Genomic DNA, 17,079 nt, shown 5'->3' on the forward strand with positions numbered 1-17,079 from the left:
GTCTTGGGGCCTCATTTATCAAAGCATGTGTACATTCTAAATGTGTGCATAGGAGCTGTCTGTACAAACACAAATATGGGTAATTATCAAAGTGGACTGTGCACTGCTTTACATAATGAGCAATGATACGTCTAACATGTTCTATGTTTATTTACTCGTATTTACCTAAATTCATCTAAATATAGAAACCTCTCCAAAATGCCAAAAATGGACAAACACAGCCCTCTGACAGTCTTAGTAGCCTTTCATTGTAGACAACAGTATACAGACAATTACAGATATTATAAAAAATAGATGGATAGACAGATAGATTGATCAACTTATCTATGATTACGGGGAATTTGTCAGTGTGCCTAGTCAGGAAACAATCTACACATACTTTTAAGCACAGAACAAAATGGATCTTCTTGGGTCCTTTTTTACATCATATTATTAAAAGACGAGTGCCATATAAAAGTTGCTGTTAATTTATAACACATCAAACAGCTGATTCCTACTGGTGATTCAAGTTTGTCATTACTTTTAGCTAGTCCTTCAGATATATTCTTGATAATAGTGAGGTTTAGTTATTACTGGATTTTAAAGTCAATACAGAACTTCAACAGACAACTGAATAGTCTCATTATGATTTCCATACAACTTAAGTTACATTTATAATTGACATGAATATGTCTTTACTTACATATCTAATGCTTGCTACAATTTAACTTTAAACACTGGGGTAATAACATAATTAAGGAACTATTCCAGTGCATCAGTCCACTAAGTCAGAAGAAGACAGCAGAAATATGATATAATGTAGATAAAATTATATTCCAAAGAGGTAGTAAACTGGCACAAAAAAAAAAAGAACAAAAGAAATGGCTCAGTGTAGTCTGACTTCCTTCCAATTATAGCATCTTCACATTTCTTATTGGGAGAGAGAAGGACAGATCACTGAGTCAGTGATCTAAAATAAAACCGTGGGACTCTATCTTCTAAGGTGGGAAAAGTGTGTACTGTATTCCTCATTTGTACTAAAGTTGTCATTTGACTTGTAAGGGTTCAGATGTTGACTTTAGAATTTTTCTTTTTAGTTCAGCAGTTAAATTCTGTTAAATGTTGCCACATATACTGGTAAAACCTAAGACTAGGTTGAGTCAAGAACAAACTCCAGAGGCAATGGGAAAAGATTTTGGAAAGGTGACGTTAACAGGCAGGCAAGAGAATGTGTCACATTCACAGGATCAGTGGCTGCAGTTACTCCTGCAGATCAAAAAATATACCTCCTCAAATACCGAACAATCTCTCTATACAATTTTACAGTGTATATACAAAGAAAATACCTCCTTCATTGTCCTTGCCATCAGTACAGAGTGTTTCCATTGCCACATGACAACCTGCCCCCCTCCACCCTGACTGGCAGATGCAGTGCCAGCCACTAGCTTCCAGGGTGCATCGTCCATTGTTGTTGCAGAGTCCTGGACAACCCTCTAGGCAGAGGAACAGACACAGTTAGAGAAGTTAGAGCAATACTAAGTGGGATGTGGTCAGGGCTTTTAACCAATATACATTTTTGAAGGTAGTTTTGTTCTAAAGTGCTGATAGGTGAGAATTATCAATTAATTTTATACTGGACTATTTTCATGCTAAAATCTTCATATTCAATGTTTTCTTTTGAGCTTGGAAAACGTCGCACTGAGCACCATAATGGGTAACCTGAAAGTCTGAAGCAAGCCTAGTATGCTAAGGATATAGGATGGGTTCGCTTGTAGACTGTATACACTGCAGTAGAAAATCCTACAACAGGACTCTGAAATTATTATTTAGTTCACACATCTGACAAAGTTAAACATGTGGTCTACTCTAGACAATTAAGTTGTGAGTGCTCAATATTGTTTATGCACTTAAGTTGGAAAAAGAAAACAGACAGCACAAAACAACACACTTTGGATTAGAATTATGAATATGAGGAAACTGTTATGTGGCCTCTGTAGACAGCTGTACTGTTTGAACTGAGGTGTATTTGTCCCCTTACACCCCTGTGAAAGTAAATAAAAACTGAACTAATATGAGAAAAGTTGAAACACAGGTCCAAAAGTCCAGGAGTACAAAACTACTCTTTATAAAATGTATAGATAAAATTGTAAGCAGTAAATTTAGATTTTGGACACTAGCGAATCATCATTATATTGCATAATCACTACTAACTGCTTGAGCCGCGTAACAGTAATTTTCTTATCTCTAAAATGAAGAGCAGTGCATTATGGGATTTTTAGCATAAAGTGGTATAGACATTCAATACTTTTTTCCTTCCACTGTGGAAGCTTTGAGTGCACTAAACAGGGGACAGGTTTTCATTCTCAACATTCAGAAACCACTAGAAAGTGGAGAACATGATATATAGTGCACTATACAGTGCTCCAGGCTGCTCAGTTCTGAGTTCTGTAGTGAAAACTGTAGTGAAAATTTACCAAATATGTTAAATATGCTGAATTTAGAAACTTCTATGCAAATGTGTGAAGCCACACCAGTTACAAAAGTATTGTGTTTTTAAAAAGCACTAACTATAACCTCACAGTAAATATAAGGATAACAAAAGTAATAACACTTGGTGTGTGCCAATGATTGTTACCATGGAAACAGCTCTTACAGTGTGTTCAGAAAAGATAAAAATTACTTTTAGAGAGGGGGTTGTTGTATGCTATATCTAATCATCTGTAAGGTGGCCATTCAGTTTAATTTTTGTCTGAACATACTTTGAGCTGATTAAGTTCTGGACATAAAATGGAGCATTTTCAGCTCAAAAACATTGGTCTTCATCATGAGTCCAACTTCCATTAGACCAGTTTAATGTCAAATCATTTCCACTATGTATACTAGTGACAATGTGTGGAACTGTACTGGTGTGAATTTATACCGACTTCACACATTTTTTATGTATGTTTAAACCAAACGGCACAGCTTTGTTTGTCAGTTTAATGTGACTATGTGTGTTGAGATAAGAGTGGTTTGGAAATTAACTGTTTTTTTCAGCTGTTAATGAAAATAAATCAGACTTTCAGGTAACACCTCAATAAACAATATTTTTAAAGCTCTAAATTCTGTTTCAGAAGCTCTTTCTCCTTCTAAGGAAATTTCCAACATCTGTTATTGGCATTTGAATGACACATTTGTGTCAGCACAAAATGTTAGTCATCAGCAGCTTTAGGCCAAAAATATCATACTTCAAAAATCCATATGTTTTAAACACGTATAAAGACTTTTCACCCTGTGTGATGAACGTTTCTCCAATAAACTGAAAGACGGATCAGTAGATAAATAACATAGATCAGTGCATTAATTCACATGTGAGGGACACAGACTAACAAAACAGACAGACACGCAGTCAGCCTTTGGTGAAATGTACTGACGTTGTAGTTTCACATGAACATGAAAACTGTCTAAAGTCAAAATGGCTTCTAAATGCTGCAACACTTAAATTGGAAAGGAATTCAAAGCAATATATTTTTTATGTGTAAACAAAGAAAGAGGTGTTATTAGTGAGTAAAATTATGATGATTACAAACAAAAAATAAAAAAGTAGCCCCCTAAGTTGATAGCAAAATACTTCATGATTCTGTCTGATTCTAACCAAATCTAAATGAATTTTAATAATGAAGAGCAGGCTGACAGAGCCCACAAGTTTTTGTTTTTTGCTTTAGAAATAGGGAAATGTTTTGGCCATTTTCTTTTGGTTAAAGGTAAAACAAAATCACAGTTTCAATCCATGTGAAAACACAACAGGTACACAGATACACAGTGCACAAAGTATAGGGAGGACATTGTAGTTTTATCAGAAATGCCTCCAAAGGCTATACTTTATGCCTCTGTTTGACATTCCTCGATCACAGAATAGACAGTGAGGCTGGCAACCGGATAGACCGATTAAACAGTGAGGACCAGAACCAAGCAAAGTCCAGCTGGAGAGACAGAACGAGAAATCGAGGTAGAGATGGAGAGATGGGATGTGTGAAGGGGAAAGAGACAGAAAACAGAGAAAGACCGTAAAGTGAAGATAGATTAAGGACAGAGAGGAGCTGGCTAAATTAACACATACATAGATATCAGGCTTCTGGATGCAAGACAAACAGGAGTCACAGACTTTGGATTTGTGTCTTGTTTGTGTGTGCATTTTCTTTTTTGTGTCTATGTGCTTGTGTGCAGCTTCATCTGTATTGTTTATGTTTGTGTGTGAGAATCTGAGAGAGGGACAATAATGATGTAACTAGAAAAAAAACTGAGACTGCAGAAGTAACAGTAGGAGTTATAACACAATACAGAAATACAAAACCATATACACTTAGCATTGAGACTGAAAGACAGAATGTAAAAAAAAATAAAAATAGAAGGACATGGTCAAATCTATATCAATGGTAATTAAAGTGAACAAAGCATAGTGTAAAGTGATTGTATTTGGGGACAATAAGGCCTTGTTAAATCTTTGGTATGAATTACCTTTATATCCTGAGAATAGGAGAGGGCACGAGGGAGAGAGGGAGGAAAATTAGGGAAAAAGTAAATCGAAACAAAAGCAGCACTGCCAAATATACTGTCTGTAATGGATAGATGAAAATGGCAGCCAAAGGAAGAGGAGGACAGGAGGAAAGTATTAGGATCAAGGGAGTGCATCAACACAGAGAGAGACAAAGAAGAACCTCTACAATGTGGTTATTCGAAGCAGTCTTCCTTTATACTCAGATTACATCAGGACAGAAGAGCAAAAGGCAGCAGATTTTTTATTTTTTAATGAACCAGAAAAACATTCTTCAGCTTTTCTTTTAATTCAACAATTATGTTCTAGCATCTTTAGCAAATACAAAGGGATCTGGATGAAAATTAAACAGAAACTGGAGAGAGAGAACTGGTTATACTGATATAATGTTAAGTGTAGCACAAATTGGCATTTTGCATAAGTGGTTAGTTGAGGCAACAACCACAGCTGATGTTGAAGCTACTGCTTGTGTTGTACGCTGATCCACACAATGGTTAAAGGCTAATACATACTTCCCACAACCACTGCTATGACATCAATTTCATTACTTTCCAAGTCCGTGACAGTCTGGGCGAACTCTTTACAGATGTACATTGACTGCACATGTGACAGACGGTAAAACTAACCCATTGTTTAATGCATCAAAGCTACAGAAAGCAGAGTTTATTTTAACATCCTTGATACATCTAAAGTGGTTAAATGTACTGTTAAATATATGTGCTAATATACTTTGATCCTCACTTACACTGGGAACAGTGGTGTAGTGGTTAGCACTGTTGTCAAAGCCAGTATTGTGTATTGTGTAATTAATGCCTCAGGTTTTTATTTGGATTTGTTCTGACAAGTAAGTGTACTTTATAGTCAGATGAAAATAAGACCATTTTATATTTAGGTAAGAATAAATTCTGAAATGTTCAAAGCTGCAGTAAAAGTGCACGCATCAGACTTTTGAGAGAGGAAATGAGAAATATACTAAGATATAAAAACATCTATCTCAATGAAAAAAAAGAAAATCACTGATGAAGCCACAGCTCCACAGTTCATGAAGAAAACAACAAAGGATGATGGAGGAATACACAAAGCTAATGATGAGGGGAGCTAGAGAAAACAATACAGTACCTTTTACTCTAATGTCCGGATTGTGAGCTTTAATAAGGAATAAAAAGAGAAAAGATAGATAGAGATGGAGCATTTAGTCCAGAAAAAATAAGTAGAAGAATTGTTAACAAATCACAATCAGTGAAGGCGATTGATTGCAGAAGTCAGGCTGTGATTCACCAGGCAAGTGAATAAAAAAAGCACAGAGGTAAATACACAAAAAGAGGTTTAAAAAAAAAAAGGGAAAAAGGATGGAAGATCCATTATATTTATCACCACATACAATTTAAACACCGGAATAAATCCTCAGGTCCAAGATCAGGCTGACTTCAGGGTTGCAATAGACGGTTACACTTTGTTTCCAAGTTAGTAAATACTCAGATTCATTAAGCTCTATTATCATATTTAAAACCAATAACAGTAAATATACCGCTGAAGACATCTATGTTTGATACTTTGGATTTTATTTGGCCAATGACTAAAAAGCAATTTTAAAATATTTTTTGTTTTTTGTTTATGTTTATATATATATATATATATATATATATATATATATATATATATATATATATATATATATATATATATATATATATAAACATTATATATAACATTGATGTTTAACCCGTTCTTTACATTCCTAAAATACTACTATAAATATGTGCAATAAACAGACATCAGTAGTTAAAGCAGTTTTGTAACAGAACAAAAGCACTCTGTTTCATAATTGAAATAAACCAATTATTTATTGATTTTGTAGCTCAACATTCGTAGTACATGAGACACCAGAATCATCCTTATTTCACTACATTTGGAAAACCAACAACTAAAAGTATTAAACAAATGTATACTGACGTCACAGTCTCAATTTTCCTTTTTACACCATTCCATTAGTTTGTGTCTATGTGTGTTTGTTTGTGTTTGTTTGTGATCCACTCACCAATATTGCAGTGCTCCCCTGTCCATCCCTGGTCACACTCACACTTCCCGTCCTTACACACGCCGTTCTTACTGCACAGTGGATGGCAGGCTTTCTGGTTACACACAGTTCCTGTCCAGCCTTCTTCACATCGACACACGCCACCATAACAGATACCATGGCTACCACAGTCCACTTCACAAACCTCTGTTGGAGAAAGAGGCGAAAATATTTTAATCAACTAATTCACCCAAAACTTAACCTTTCCTCCAGCATGAGGAAAACTAGTCGCAGACCACAGAGTAGGACCCACTTGAGGATCCCCAGGTGAGGACCCTGGCACACCATTGCAGCAAGCTAGTACCAGTAGGTAGTAAGAATTAAGTAACCTGCAAAATATGGTTAAATGTAATAAATGCACACGTTTCATGCACACTCATCCTAAAAGGAATGTTAGATTAGTAGCTGAAGCCAAGATCAAATCTGCTACACAGCAAGCAGCAATTAACGACTTCACCAAACAGTCTGGTTTGACAAGGAAAAGGCAACAGCAAATTACTAATGTGCCTGTACATTTCATTGAGAAAGATTTTAGATCTTCGACAGCAGTGCATAGAGAAGGTTTTAGAGAAATGGCGCATTTTATTTACTTCACTACAATGTCTTACATGCTGGAGTACAATTGCATAACAGTATGACCCCAGCATGAAAACACTGGATATGGAAGTACAGAATGTGTCGCTGACCACTGACATCGTTCACCATGGATATATTATGGTAACTGCTCATTATATCACCAACACCTTGTGCACAATGTGCAACCTTTCAAATGCATGTATAAATATACTGCTTTCAGAATTCACCAAGCTAAAATCCAAAGCAGCCCACAACTAATAGGTGAGGAGGACTTTATGAGTACAACGGTGACTGAGAAATTAGAATAGAGTAGAAAGAAAATGTCATACTGTTGGGATGTTAGATATTCCTTATTTGTCTTTGCACAACTACAATGAAACTAATGCATAAGGTAAAAATGGGGCTAATAAATTAGTAATAAATTGGAAAAAAATATTAAAGCACCTATGGCATGCTATACTGGCGTTCAGTATAGTAATAGCTTTTGAGAGTAGAAGCTATTTAACAGCCAGGTGTGAGCTTTTCTTGAGCCTTTCATATACTGAACATAGAATTTCCAAATGTATGTGCTACTTTTTCACGTTGCTGGACTCTGACTCCTTCTGCTGTCAAGAGATGGCTCCCCTGTTGGCTGCTACAACAAATCACAGCTGCAGGGTGTCCACCACACTGCAAGTCATCTTGAAACCATAATACATCTATTTTAGCTGCTCTTCATTGGCTCCAGGGTATTTACAGTATGAATTGAGTTTGAGAAAGAAGTATTGCACTGATTTAACTGAAATCGTAGTGTTTCTTTGCTCCTAGCTACAGTGTGTCACTAACCTTGCATATCTACTCAAGTTGAAGTGGAGATCCTGAAGCAACATTCTGTTTTAAACTCCTGGCCAACTTCTAAATGTGAACGTGTTTTTGCTACAAGTGTAGAAAAGCTGTAGAAGAGCACACTGTCTTCAAAACTAACACTAGCTAAAGCACTGCCACACCTCCAATCACTACTCAGAATTGAGTTTACAGTTATTTTTTTATATTACTTATATTATTTCACATTAAACATGAAACACACCTAAAGAGCAGTCAGGTCCAGTCCAGCTCTGGTCGCAGGTACAAGTGCTAGTCTCAGCATTGTACTTTCCATGACCTGAACACTGGTCCGGACACATGGCTTTGGCAATCTCACAGTTGGCTCCACCCCAGCCTGGCTGACAGTGACACTCTCCAAGTATACAAACACCGTGTGCTGAACAACTGGGGTCTATGCAGTCCACTGGAAAAACAGAATGAAAGGAGGTAGTTAACAATAGACCAAAGCATGCACTTAGTAGCCTACATACCCAAATACATATACTACATAACATACATTCCTGATTAATAAGCCATGATTTTGCTACTGTGCTTTACACTACTGTGCTTAAATGTATCATATATGGTATGATTAAAACTAGTACGAGTACGTGGCTCGAGGACCAAAATGATAGGGGGAACAGGCAAATGGTACTAAAAAGAGTGCTTACGCCCACAATCTCATCTACTGCGGGTGCGAACTGAGTACTGCATTTTTCAAAAAAGCAAAATAGCGCATGCTGTAGATGTGCAAAATAAATATGAATATGTAAAGTGGACTGTTCTTTCCCAAGTGGGAAAAATACGGGGCGGAGAAAAGGTGCCTTCCCATCTTCCCCCAGTTGAGTTACTGTGACAGTGTGAGTTACAGTGGGGAGGCACTTTGGTGCTGAACTTAATTACAGCACATCATCATCAATCCAAAAACCAACACACAGAACACTGAGCTGAAGGACACAGTTTTGCATTCATTTTTACAGAAGGGTTCATCTGGATCTCTTTTAAAAGTAAGATATACACATTATGCCCCCTATGTGATCTGGCGAACCTCGTTACCAATCACCCATGACGCACTGAATGAGGCTAAATGTGACATTTATACAATTGCTGGTTTCCCAAGAGTTATTTCCTGTAACACTGAGATTTTGTTGCTGTAGCTTATCAAAGTGATTATTCATCTCCCTATATCACACAAGAGGGAAATTGGATCCATAGGAATTACCTCTAAATCCAATTTCCTCTTGCATTTCTATCGGTCATTCTCTAAACTCTTCATGACAGACACCAGTGAAACATACAAAATCCTTATTAAAAAATTTCATTCAAACCAAGATTTAAATATTACTACTACAAAAAATAATGTTGTATTCTTTATAGATCCATTGCACAAATACATTTTTTCACATTTTCCATTTGGCTGCAATATTTGGCACGGAAATCCTATATGAGATCTCTTTTTGCAGATTCAGCAATCCTACACTCCACACACAAATTCTTTCTCACTCTCTCCTTGGGTCTCCCTCCCATTCTCAATCACAAAGGATTAGTGTGACTGAGAACTGAATGAATATGAAACTAATCTTGTTACTCTCCCCTGTGATATGTATTTGCAGCTTTAGATGAATGTGTATGTACACACAGCACGTGCATGATTTTGTGTTTACATCTGTACACACTAATATAATAATATGATAATATGAAATTGTGGACTCAAATAGAGATGTGTGTCAGCTGCTCTATGTAGCATGTCTGTGAACAGTAGTAGATTAGTATTGATCAATTTAAATAGAATTATTGTGTCTATTTAGTAGAGTTTCTGAGCCTACAAACTCCCAGCTACTGTGGATATGTATGTGTCATTGTGACAGAGATAGAGTAAATTTATTATGTTGCCTGCTATATTAACAAACTACCTATCTAACAGCTTAGAGGTGACGTAGCTGATAAATATTTTATATGCAAGCCAGTAAGATTATTAGCTTTTAGCGTTTTTAAAATAGCTTTAAACCGACAGTAAATAAGATACTTTTAACAAAAAAATGGACTTGTGCAGATAGACAGTATTCATAAATAACTGACAGAAATACACAGTAGTATAACAGCATGGCAGCTTAGAGCTGATATCTTGCATAATATTCTAATTTACATGCCATTTAAGAAGTGCCTCCCATGTTCTTCAGATCAATTACATGCAATGCATGCATACAACTTTGCAAGTGACACTGAGTGTACTGATTATAAATTATTATCCAATTAGAACAACTTTTATGTCCCTTTCTGTTTCTAAAGTAAATGTGATATGTAGCTTTTACACATATTATTAATGTTAACACTAATGGTAAACTAAAAAATCTCAGTGATGAAAAATAATGCAGTACAGTGTCAAAAAAAAAAAAAAAAAACAGAACAATGAGCAACCTACTACTAATAACAATACATGTAACTAATGCACCTTTTTGAAATAAATTATTCTTACCTTCTTCACAATTGTCGCCTTTATAGCCAGTATTGCAGATACAGGCACCCATAATGCAAATGCCGTGTCCTCCACAGTGGATATCAATGCACTGGTTCGCTGGAACATCACACTCAGTGCCCTTCCACCCACTATAGCACTGGCAGCGACCACGGGAGTACTGCCCGTTACCACTGCACAGCACTGGACAGGCAGCTAGAACAGGAACATGCATGAAGATGGATCAGTTAACATACTAGCTTCAAAGAGTGTTTAAATTGAACTCCTGAAACTGTAACATTCCCCTTACTCCACAATATCTGCACTGTGCAAAGTTTACAGGACTGAAAAGTATCTCCATCATGATGTAGTCGTTAATCACATTCAATTGTCTTTTGACCATTACAGCTTACTGTTTCTCCAGGAATAGATTCATATTGTTGCAGTGTCACCATGACCCTCCAATAATAATAAGGAAAGTCCAACTATGGCTAATCCAAACAACCCACCTCATTTAAAAAACTGTCAACTGTGAGATGCCACTCATCTTTTAAGAGGTCACTCATCACTGAAATTTCAACTTTATTTAAATATGTACTAATGAGTGGCTATGTCTCAATAGGTAGAGCAGTTGTCTGTCAATCGTAGGATTGGTGGTTCAATTCCGCACGGCCGTGTCACATGCCAAAGTGTCCTTGAGCAAGACACTGAACTCCAAGCTGCCCCCGGTGAGTCAAATCAGCTGCGTAGCAGCTCTGCCATCGGTGTTTGTGTGTGTGAGAGTGTGTATGTGAATGGGTGAATGGGACGCAGTTTAAAGCGCTTTGAGTACCAGTTAGGTAGAAAAGCACTATATAAGTGCAGACCATTTACTGTCATCCTAGTCTATGGACCAGATTTCTCAACTGATACACACTGACTTAATGATGCCATACAGTGGTCAGACACTAGATGCCTGTACTGAAATCGCATCTTGCTGTTGCTGGGCGCCAGAGTTGAAGGTCTAACCTGAAGTGTAATTGCCATTCAGCTACTACTGTTTCAAAACTGGTTATAAGATAAACAATTAGATTGAGCTTTTCATCAATGCTACTCATATTTGTAGCTGACACTACTGTATGGTAATGTTAAAGAGCCATTATGCTCCTTTTGGGGGGTTTAAAAACAGGTCCCTGGAGTCCACATGCTTGTACATTTTCATGCAAAAAAAACATGTAATATGGAGCAGCAAGCTTGAAAATGTGTGTGGACAGACTCTCAAAAATTATGGCTTCGTGGCAGTGCTTCCGCCTCCCTGCCTCTTTGCAGATACATCTGTGACATTTGTAAATTATGTTCATGGGTCACAAAAAAGACAAAACAAAAAAAAAAAGGCGGGAAGGCGGGTCTGGAACCACCAACCCTGCTCTTGGACAACTGAACTAAAGAATTCAGGCTTATTATGTTGAGGTTATACAGGACACTTCAATTTGCTTGAAGAGATTAAGGCAGAAAATTCAGACTATAGAAGGGACTTGTTTGCTTGTTCATCCTAGCCAGCTGATAACTGTAAAGTTAGCCACTCCTCCACTCCAGAGAAGAGGGACTGAATCAGTTTTGTCAGTGCTTCTCCCATGTTCCACACCTACGTCTCCTCTCTTGCCATAAGTAAAAGAAACAATGCTGTACCTGTTGTTTGCCTCACAACAAAATCTCCCAAAGTCCTCTCACAAACACAAGGGATCAGAGTAAGTTCACTTCTGCTCATCACCTCAGAAAAGCGTGCAGTATAGGTCGGACAAAGACAGCCAACAAAAACTACCAAACACAACATTTGGCGTTTGTAACGCGTAGTTTCAAACTTTGAATGACAGCCAGGTTTGAGTCCAGACAGTCAGAATCCATCTTTGAACTTCTCTTGAAGAGAATCCAGCAGGCTAATCTTTTTAAGCTCAGTAGTTCCACGATGGTGGAACATCATACCCACCTCTGCACGTTGAGCTGCCTCACTCTCAATTTTCAAAAACTTGCTGAAAACTGAGCTCTTCCGCACCTTTCTCTGCACTTAAAACGTAAAAAAAACACAACATTTCAATTCCTCTAGACCTCCTGCCAGGCAGCTCCAACCTCAGCATTCATTTACCAATATGGTCACGCCTCTCTGACTTTATCTCTAAAATATCTGGCACCTCTGATCCTACCCATCCTCATCACTCCCAAAGAGAACGTCAACATATTAAGCTCTGCTACCTCCAGCTCTGCCTCCTGCTTTCTTCAGTGCTACTGTCTCGAATGGAGCTGGAGACACTGGCATGGAACATCTTTCCTTTCATCCATGCTGATCTTTTCTCTTCATTTTATCACACAACATGCCTGACACTTCTCTCCACCAGTTCCATCCAGCTTGAACACACCTCTTTACCTCTTTTCCACACTCTCCCGTTATCTCATTCACACACATATTCTTTCTTGCTACAGCTAACATTCATTCCTCTGCTTTCCATAGCACACCACCACTTAAAATGTTACTCCACCTGCTCCCTGCCCTCACAAGAGATCACAATGTCATCTGTGAACAATATAGTCCATGGAGATTCCTGTCTAACCTCATCTGTCAGCCTGTCCATCACCAGTGCAAACAAGAAGGGACTCAGAGCCGATCCTTGATGCAGACCCACTTCCACCTGGAACTCATCTACAGCTCACCTCACCACTGTCTTACAGCTAAATGTTCTGTACTTATATAGTGCTTTTGTACCTAATTGGTACTCAAAGCACTTTACACTGCATCTTATTCACCCATTCACCCACTCACGCACACACACAGCTGCGAACTGATGGCAGAGCTGCTATCTGACTCACCAGGGGCAACTGGGAGGACCAAGGACACTTTGGCATGTGACATGGCAGCTGGGAATCAAACCACCAATCCTATGATTGGCAGACAACTGTTCTACCTACCTGCCCTACTCTGACATACTTCTTTGCCACTCCAGACTACCTCATACAGTACCACAGCTCCTCTCTCTCTCTTTTGCCCATCTCTGTACTTCTCCATCAGCTTCCTCAGAGCAAATACTGCCTCTGTTGGACTCTTTCTAGGAATGAAACCAGAGTGCTGCTCACAAATGCTGACCTTTGCCCTTAGCCTGCCCTGTTTCCCACAACTTCATTGTATGGCACATCAGCTTTGTTCCTCTGTAGTTGCCATAGCTCTGCACATCTCCCTTGTTCTTAAAATCTGGCAGCACTACACTCCACTCTCCGGGCATCCTCTCATTCTCCAAGATCTTCTTAAACAAACCAGTCAGCAACTTTACTGCCATCCTAGACACATCCATACCTCAACGGTGTCATCAGGACCAACCTTTCCATTTGTTATTATCTTTAATGGATGCTGTTTGCACTAAATATTTATAAGGACATTTGATTCCCATTTATTTTAAAAGCAGTTCCAAGATGATGCCAGTGCAAAAATATTTATTATTTTTATAAAATAAATTTTTCTGTTAAGTAGTTACTTTTTGTTTTAAAAAATCAGGAAAGTCATTAATTTAAGAAGCAGATCTGATCGGTATTGGAAATCGACCAATATGCAAAGTCCATGTATCTAAACTGAAAAAGTTGAATCAGTGCATTTCTACTAAAAATGCCCCAAAATCTCTGGAACTTCAAATGCCTCTAAATATTTAATGTGATCTTTGTCTGAATCACTAATTTGAAAATACTGTATTTTGGCATAGCTTAGTGTAAATGCTAGACCTGAAACCAGTTATTTATACATAGGCAATCCAGTGGCAAATTTGAAAATTTTAGGCTGGTGTATTCCAAGGATAACAGAGGAAGGCGAACAACAGAACATAACAGAGCGCAGCCTTCATGGTGTGCAGGTCACACTCACTGCTGGGATAACAACCTCCCAACAATTACTGCATCTCTATGGGTGGCAGAGTGTCTGTGTGTTTACCTCGAGAGCAGTCAGATCCCAGAAATCCTGGGAAACAGTGGCATATTCCTGAGAGGCAATCTCCGTTTCCATGACAATTCTGAGGACACTCCATAATCGAGTCTGATTAAGAAAGAGAGAGAGAGAGAGTAACAGAGACAGAAATAAGATGGAGTGAGCACAAGAAAAGTGGTCTAAGGATGTGAGATAATTGGGGAGGCTGGATATGCAACGGTATGAAATCACACACACATCCATATGCACAAGAGAGACCAGTCCTCTGTGGTTGCCTTAGTTACAGTCAGTCTGTCCAATCAACACATTCTAACACCCAATTACCAAACTGTCTTTCTGTTACTCTATCTCTCTCTTTCTGCCACACTCTATTATTGTCTCCTATACATAACTGATCATTTCCTGCGCACACACATACACACACACACACATACACAAACACACACACACGCACACATATACACACAGACAATATGATTAAACAATCATTACTCTTAATGTTTTACTACTTGCTCTTAAACAAAGATTAATGTCTCACCTATAATGATGGTATTATAAGAAACTTGTTCTGTGTTGCGCCCATCATTGTAAAAAGCAAGATGCCAAATTCCTGTGTCCAGAAACTGGATGAAGCCAGCCTCATGCACATTCACAGAGCGTGTATGTCGGGTCCCTCCCCAAGACTCTTCCTCATGTATAATAGCCAGGTGTTCCTGCCCTGCATCGGTGTCACTGAGCGCTCGTTTGTCTTTGGAAATGAGACGACTACCATCCAGTAGCTCCACAAAGTCATACTGCAAGAAACAAACACACCAAGCAAACATCATTGAAGATTTTTTGACATGAAACCAAATTTGTCACTTTATGTAATCAAACTATATTTTCCATTACATTCACCAAATACTGCAATGTTCCAACACAATACTACAACATATTTCAGTTTCTCTAATCCCATTCCCAATTTTTTAAGAAATTATGTGGGAGAAAAGATGCTAACCACTTAGAAGCTGATTAATAACGACAAGTTATCATAAGTTCTTATCTAAAAGAACATAACAAAGAAAAGTTTATAGAGTGTAAGTGGATCAAAGGAAAAAAAAAGTTAGGTATGTTAGGGAAGCAATGACCTAAATATTCATAATAAACAAAATGAGGAAAATTAAATTGTGTTTTAACATAAAATCCAGATTTTTTTTTTCCTCACAGACAGCCCCTAGAGTTTGAATGCCAATATTTTGCCATTTCTGATTTATACTATCTAAAAATGTGCAGTAGAGTAGGCTTGTGCATAATCAGAGTGCATTTGATGCGTTTCTGTCACTTTTAGCCATAAATTGCCATTTGTAATAAGCAAAACTCTAGTTAGCTAGCATGACTAGAAAAAGAAAATATGAACACATCACTCCTGTCTTACCTTCCGTACTCTGGCTGCCAGTATGTTTTAGGATAGATTTTAAGATTTTATTAACTTTTAAAGCTCTGCATGGCCTTTCACAGAGCTACATATCCCAGCTTTTAATGGCTTAGTTTGCACGTAGCCTAAGATCCTCTGGTAGAAATCTTCTGTATGTCCCTGATGTTAGAATAACAACTAGAGGTGACAGAGTTAGTGAGTTAGACCCTCCAAACTCTGGAACAACTTACCTGAGGAAATAAGATCAGCTGACTCACTAACATCTTTTATATCTCTCCTGCCAGCCTTTTCTGATCAAATGTTCTTAAACTAAGACAAATCTTCCTTTAGTTTAGTGCTCCCAGGAGTAATATGACCAGACAGGAGTCTGTCCATTCCAGATTAAAAACTTGATTTTTGCTGTTCACTTTTCTCTTTTTGAACATTTTGTTTATGTATCTCTTCTTTTTTCAGTTTCACCCGTCCCTTTCTCAACTTTCTCCTCTCTGTCGTCTGTATCTCTCTCCTCTCTGTCGTCCGTATCTCTCTCCTCTCTGTCGTCTGTATCTCTCCTCTCTGTCGTCTGTCTCTCTCCTCTCTGTCGTCTGTATCTCTCCTCTCTGTCGTCTGTATCTCTCTCCTCTCAGTCGTCTGTATCTCTTCCTCTCGTCTTGCTGTATCTCTCCTCTCTGTCGTCCTGGTATCTCTCTCCTCCTGTCTCTGTAATCTCTCTCCTCATCTGGCAAAGCTATCTGTCTCTCCTCCTCTCTGTCCGTCTGTCCTCTCTCCTCTCTGTCGTCTGTATTTCTCCTCTCTGTCGTCTGTATCTCTCCCTCTCTCCTCTCTGTTATCACCATCTTTCTTATTAATTCTTTCCAACCTCAAACTTTCTCTCATCTACTGTTAAGTTGCTAATTTTACTGCCTGTGATCCACAGAATCGATTGGCTAAGTGAAGTCACGTGGGATGGCTTAACTCGCATTCAATTGGCCAATGCGTTCTCGCGTCCACCAAATAAATACCGTAATAAGCGAAATAGCCGCGCCGATTAAAATTAAGGTGTCCGGCTAGATTTGGAATCAAAGCGTTCAGTTTGGTCTGTAGCTCCGGGTCCGTACGGGACAGCTTCTGGGTCCAGATCCGGACCGCGGTCCACCTTGTTAGTGCCCGCTGCTCTAGGGGGAGTTATTCCTCTCCATTGTTTGCCTAGTGCCTAGAAAAGTGCTACATATATATGATTATTATTATGATTATTATTATTATTATTATTCCTTTATGTTTT

At 38.2% G+C, this 17,079-nt stretch overlaps 1 protein-coding gene across 4 annotated transcripts in view; it reads right to left on the reverse strand.

The window, feature by feature from the left end:
• tenm3 (teneurin transmembrane protein 3) overlaps nucleotides 1–17,079 on the reverse strand; it is a 114,475-nt gene that overhangs the window by 40,905 nt on the left and 56,491 nt on the right. For 2 of the 4 annotated variants that reach the window (XM_026360886.1, XM_026360883.1), the window contains exons 9-16: nucleotides 14,943–15,198; nucleotides 14,411–14,512; nucleotides 10,486–10,680; nucleotides 8,233–8,433; nucleotides 6,552–6,737; nucleotides 5,633–5,659; nucleotides 4,477–4,485; nucleotides 1,326–1,472 (exon numbers count right to left, since the gene is read on the reverse strand). In XM_026360886.1, the coding sequence (XP_026216671.1) occupies nucleotides 1,326–1,472; nucleotides 4,477–4,485; nucleotides 5,633–5,659; nucleotides 6,552–6,737; nucleotides 8,233–8,433; nucleotides 10,486–10,680; nucleotides 14,411–14,512; nucleotides 14,943–15,198 (1,123 nt within the window). The remainder of the gene's footprint in view (nucleotides 1–1,325; nucleotides 1,473–4,476; nucleotides 4,486–5,632; nucleotides 5,660–6,551; nucleotides 6,738–8,232; nucleotides 8,434–10,485; nucleotides 10,681–14,410; nucleotides 14,513–14,942; nucleotides 15,199–17,079) is intronic. The other 2 variants (XM_026360885.1, XM_026360884.1) reach the window with 1 other exon arrangement.

This window comes from Anabas testudineus, chromosome 1 (genome assembly GCF_900324465.2).
Source record: "Anabas testudineus chromosome 1, fAnaTes1.2, whole genome shotgun sequence".
In the NCBI taxonomy this organism is placed as follows: domain Eukaryota; kingdom Metazoa; phylum Chordata; class Actinopteri; order Anabantiformes; family Anabantidae; genus Anabas; species Anabas testudineus.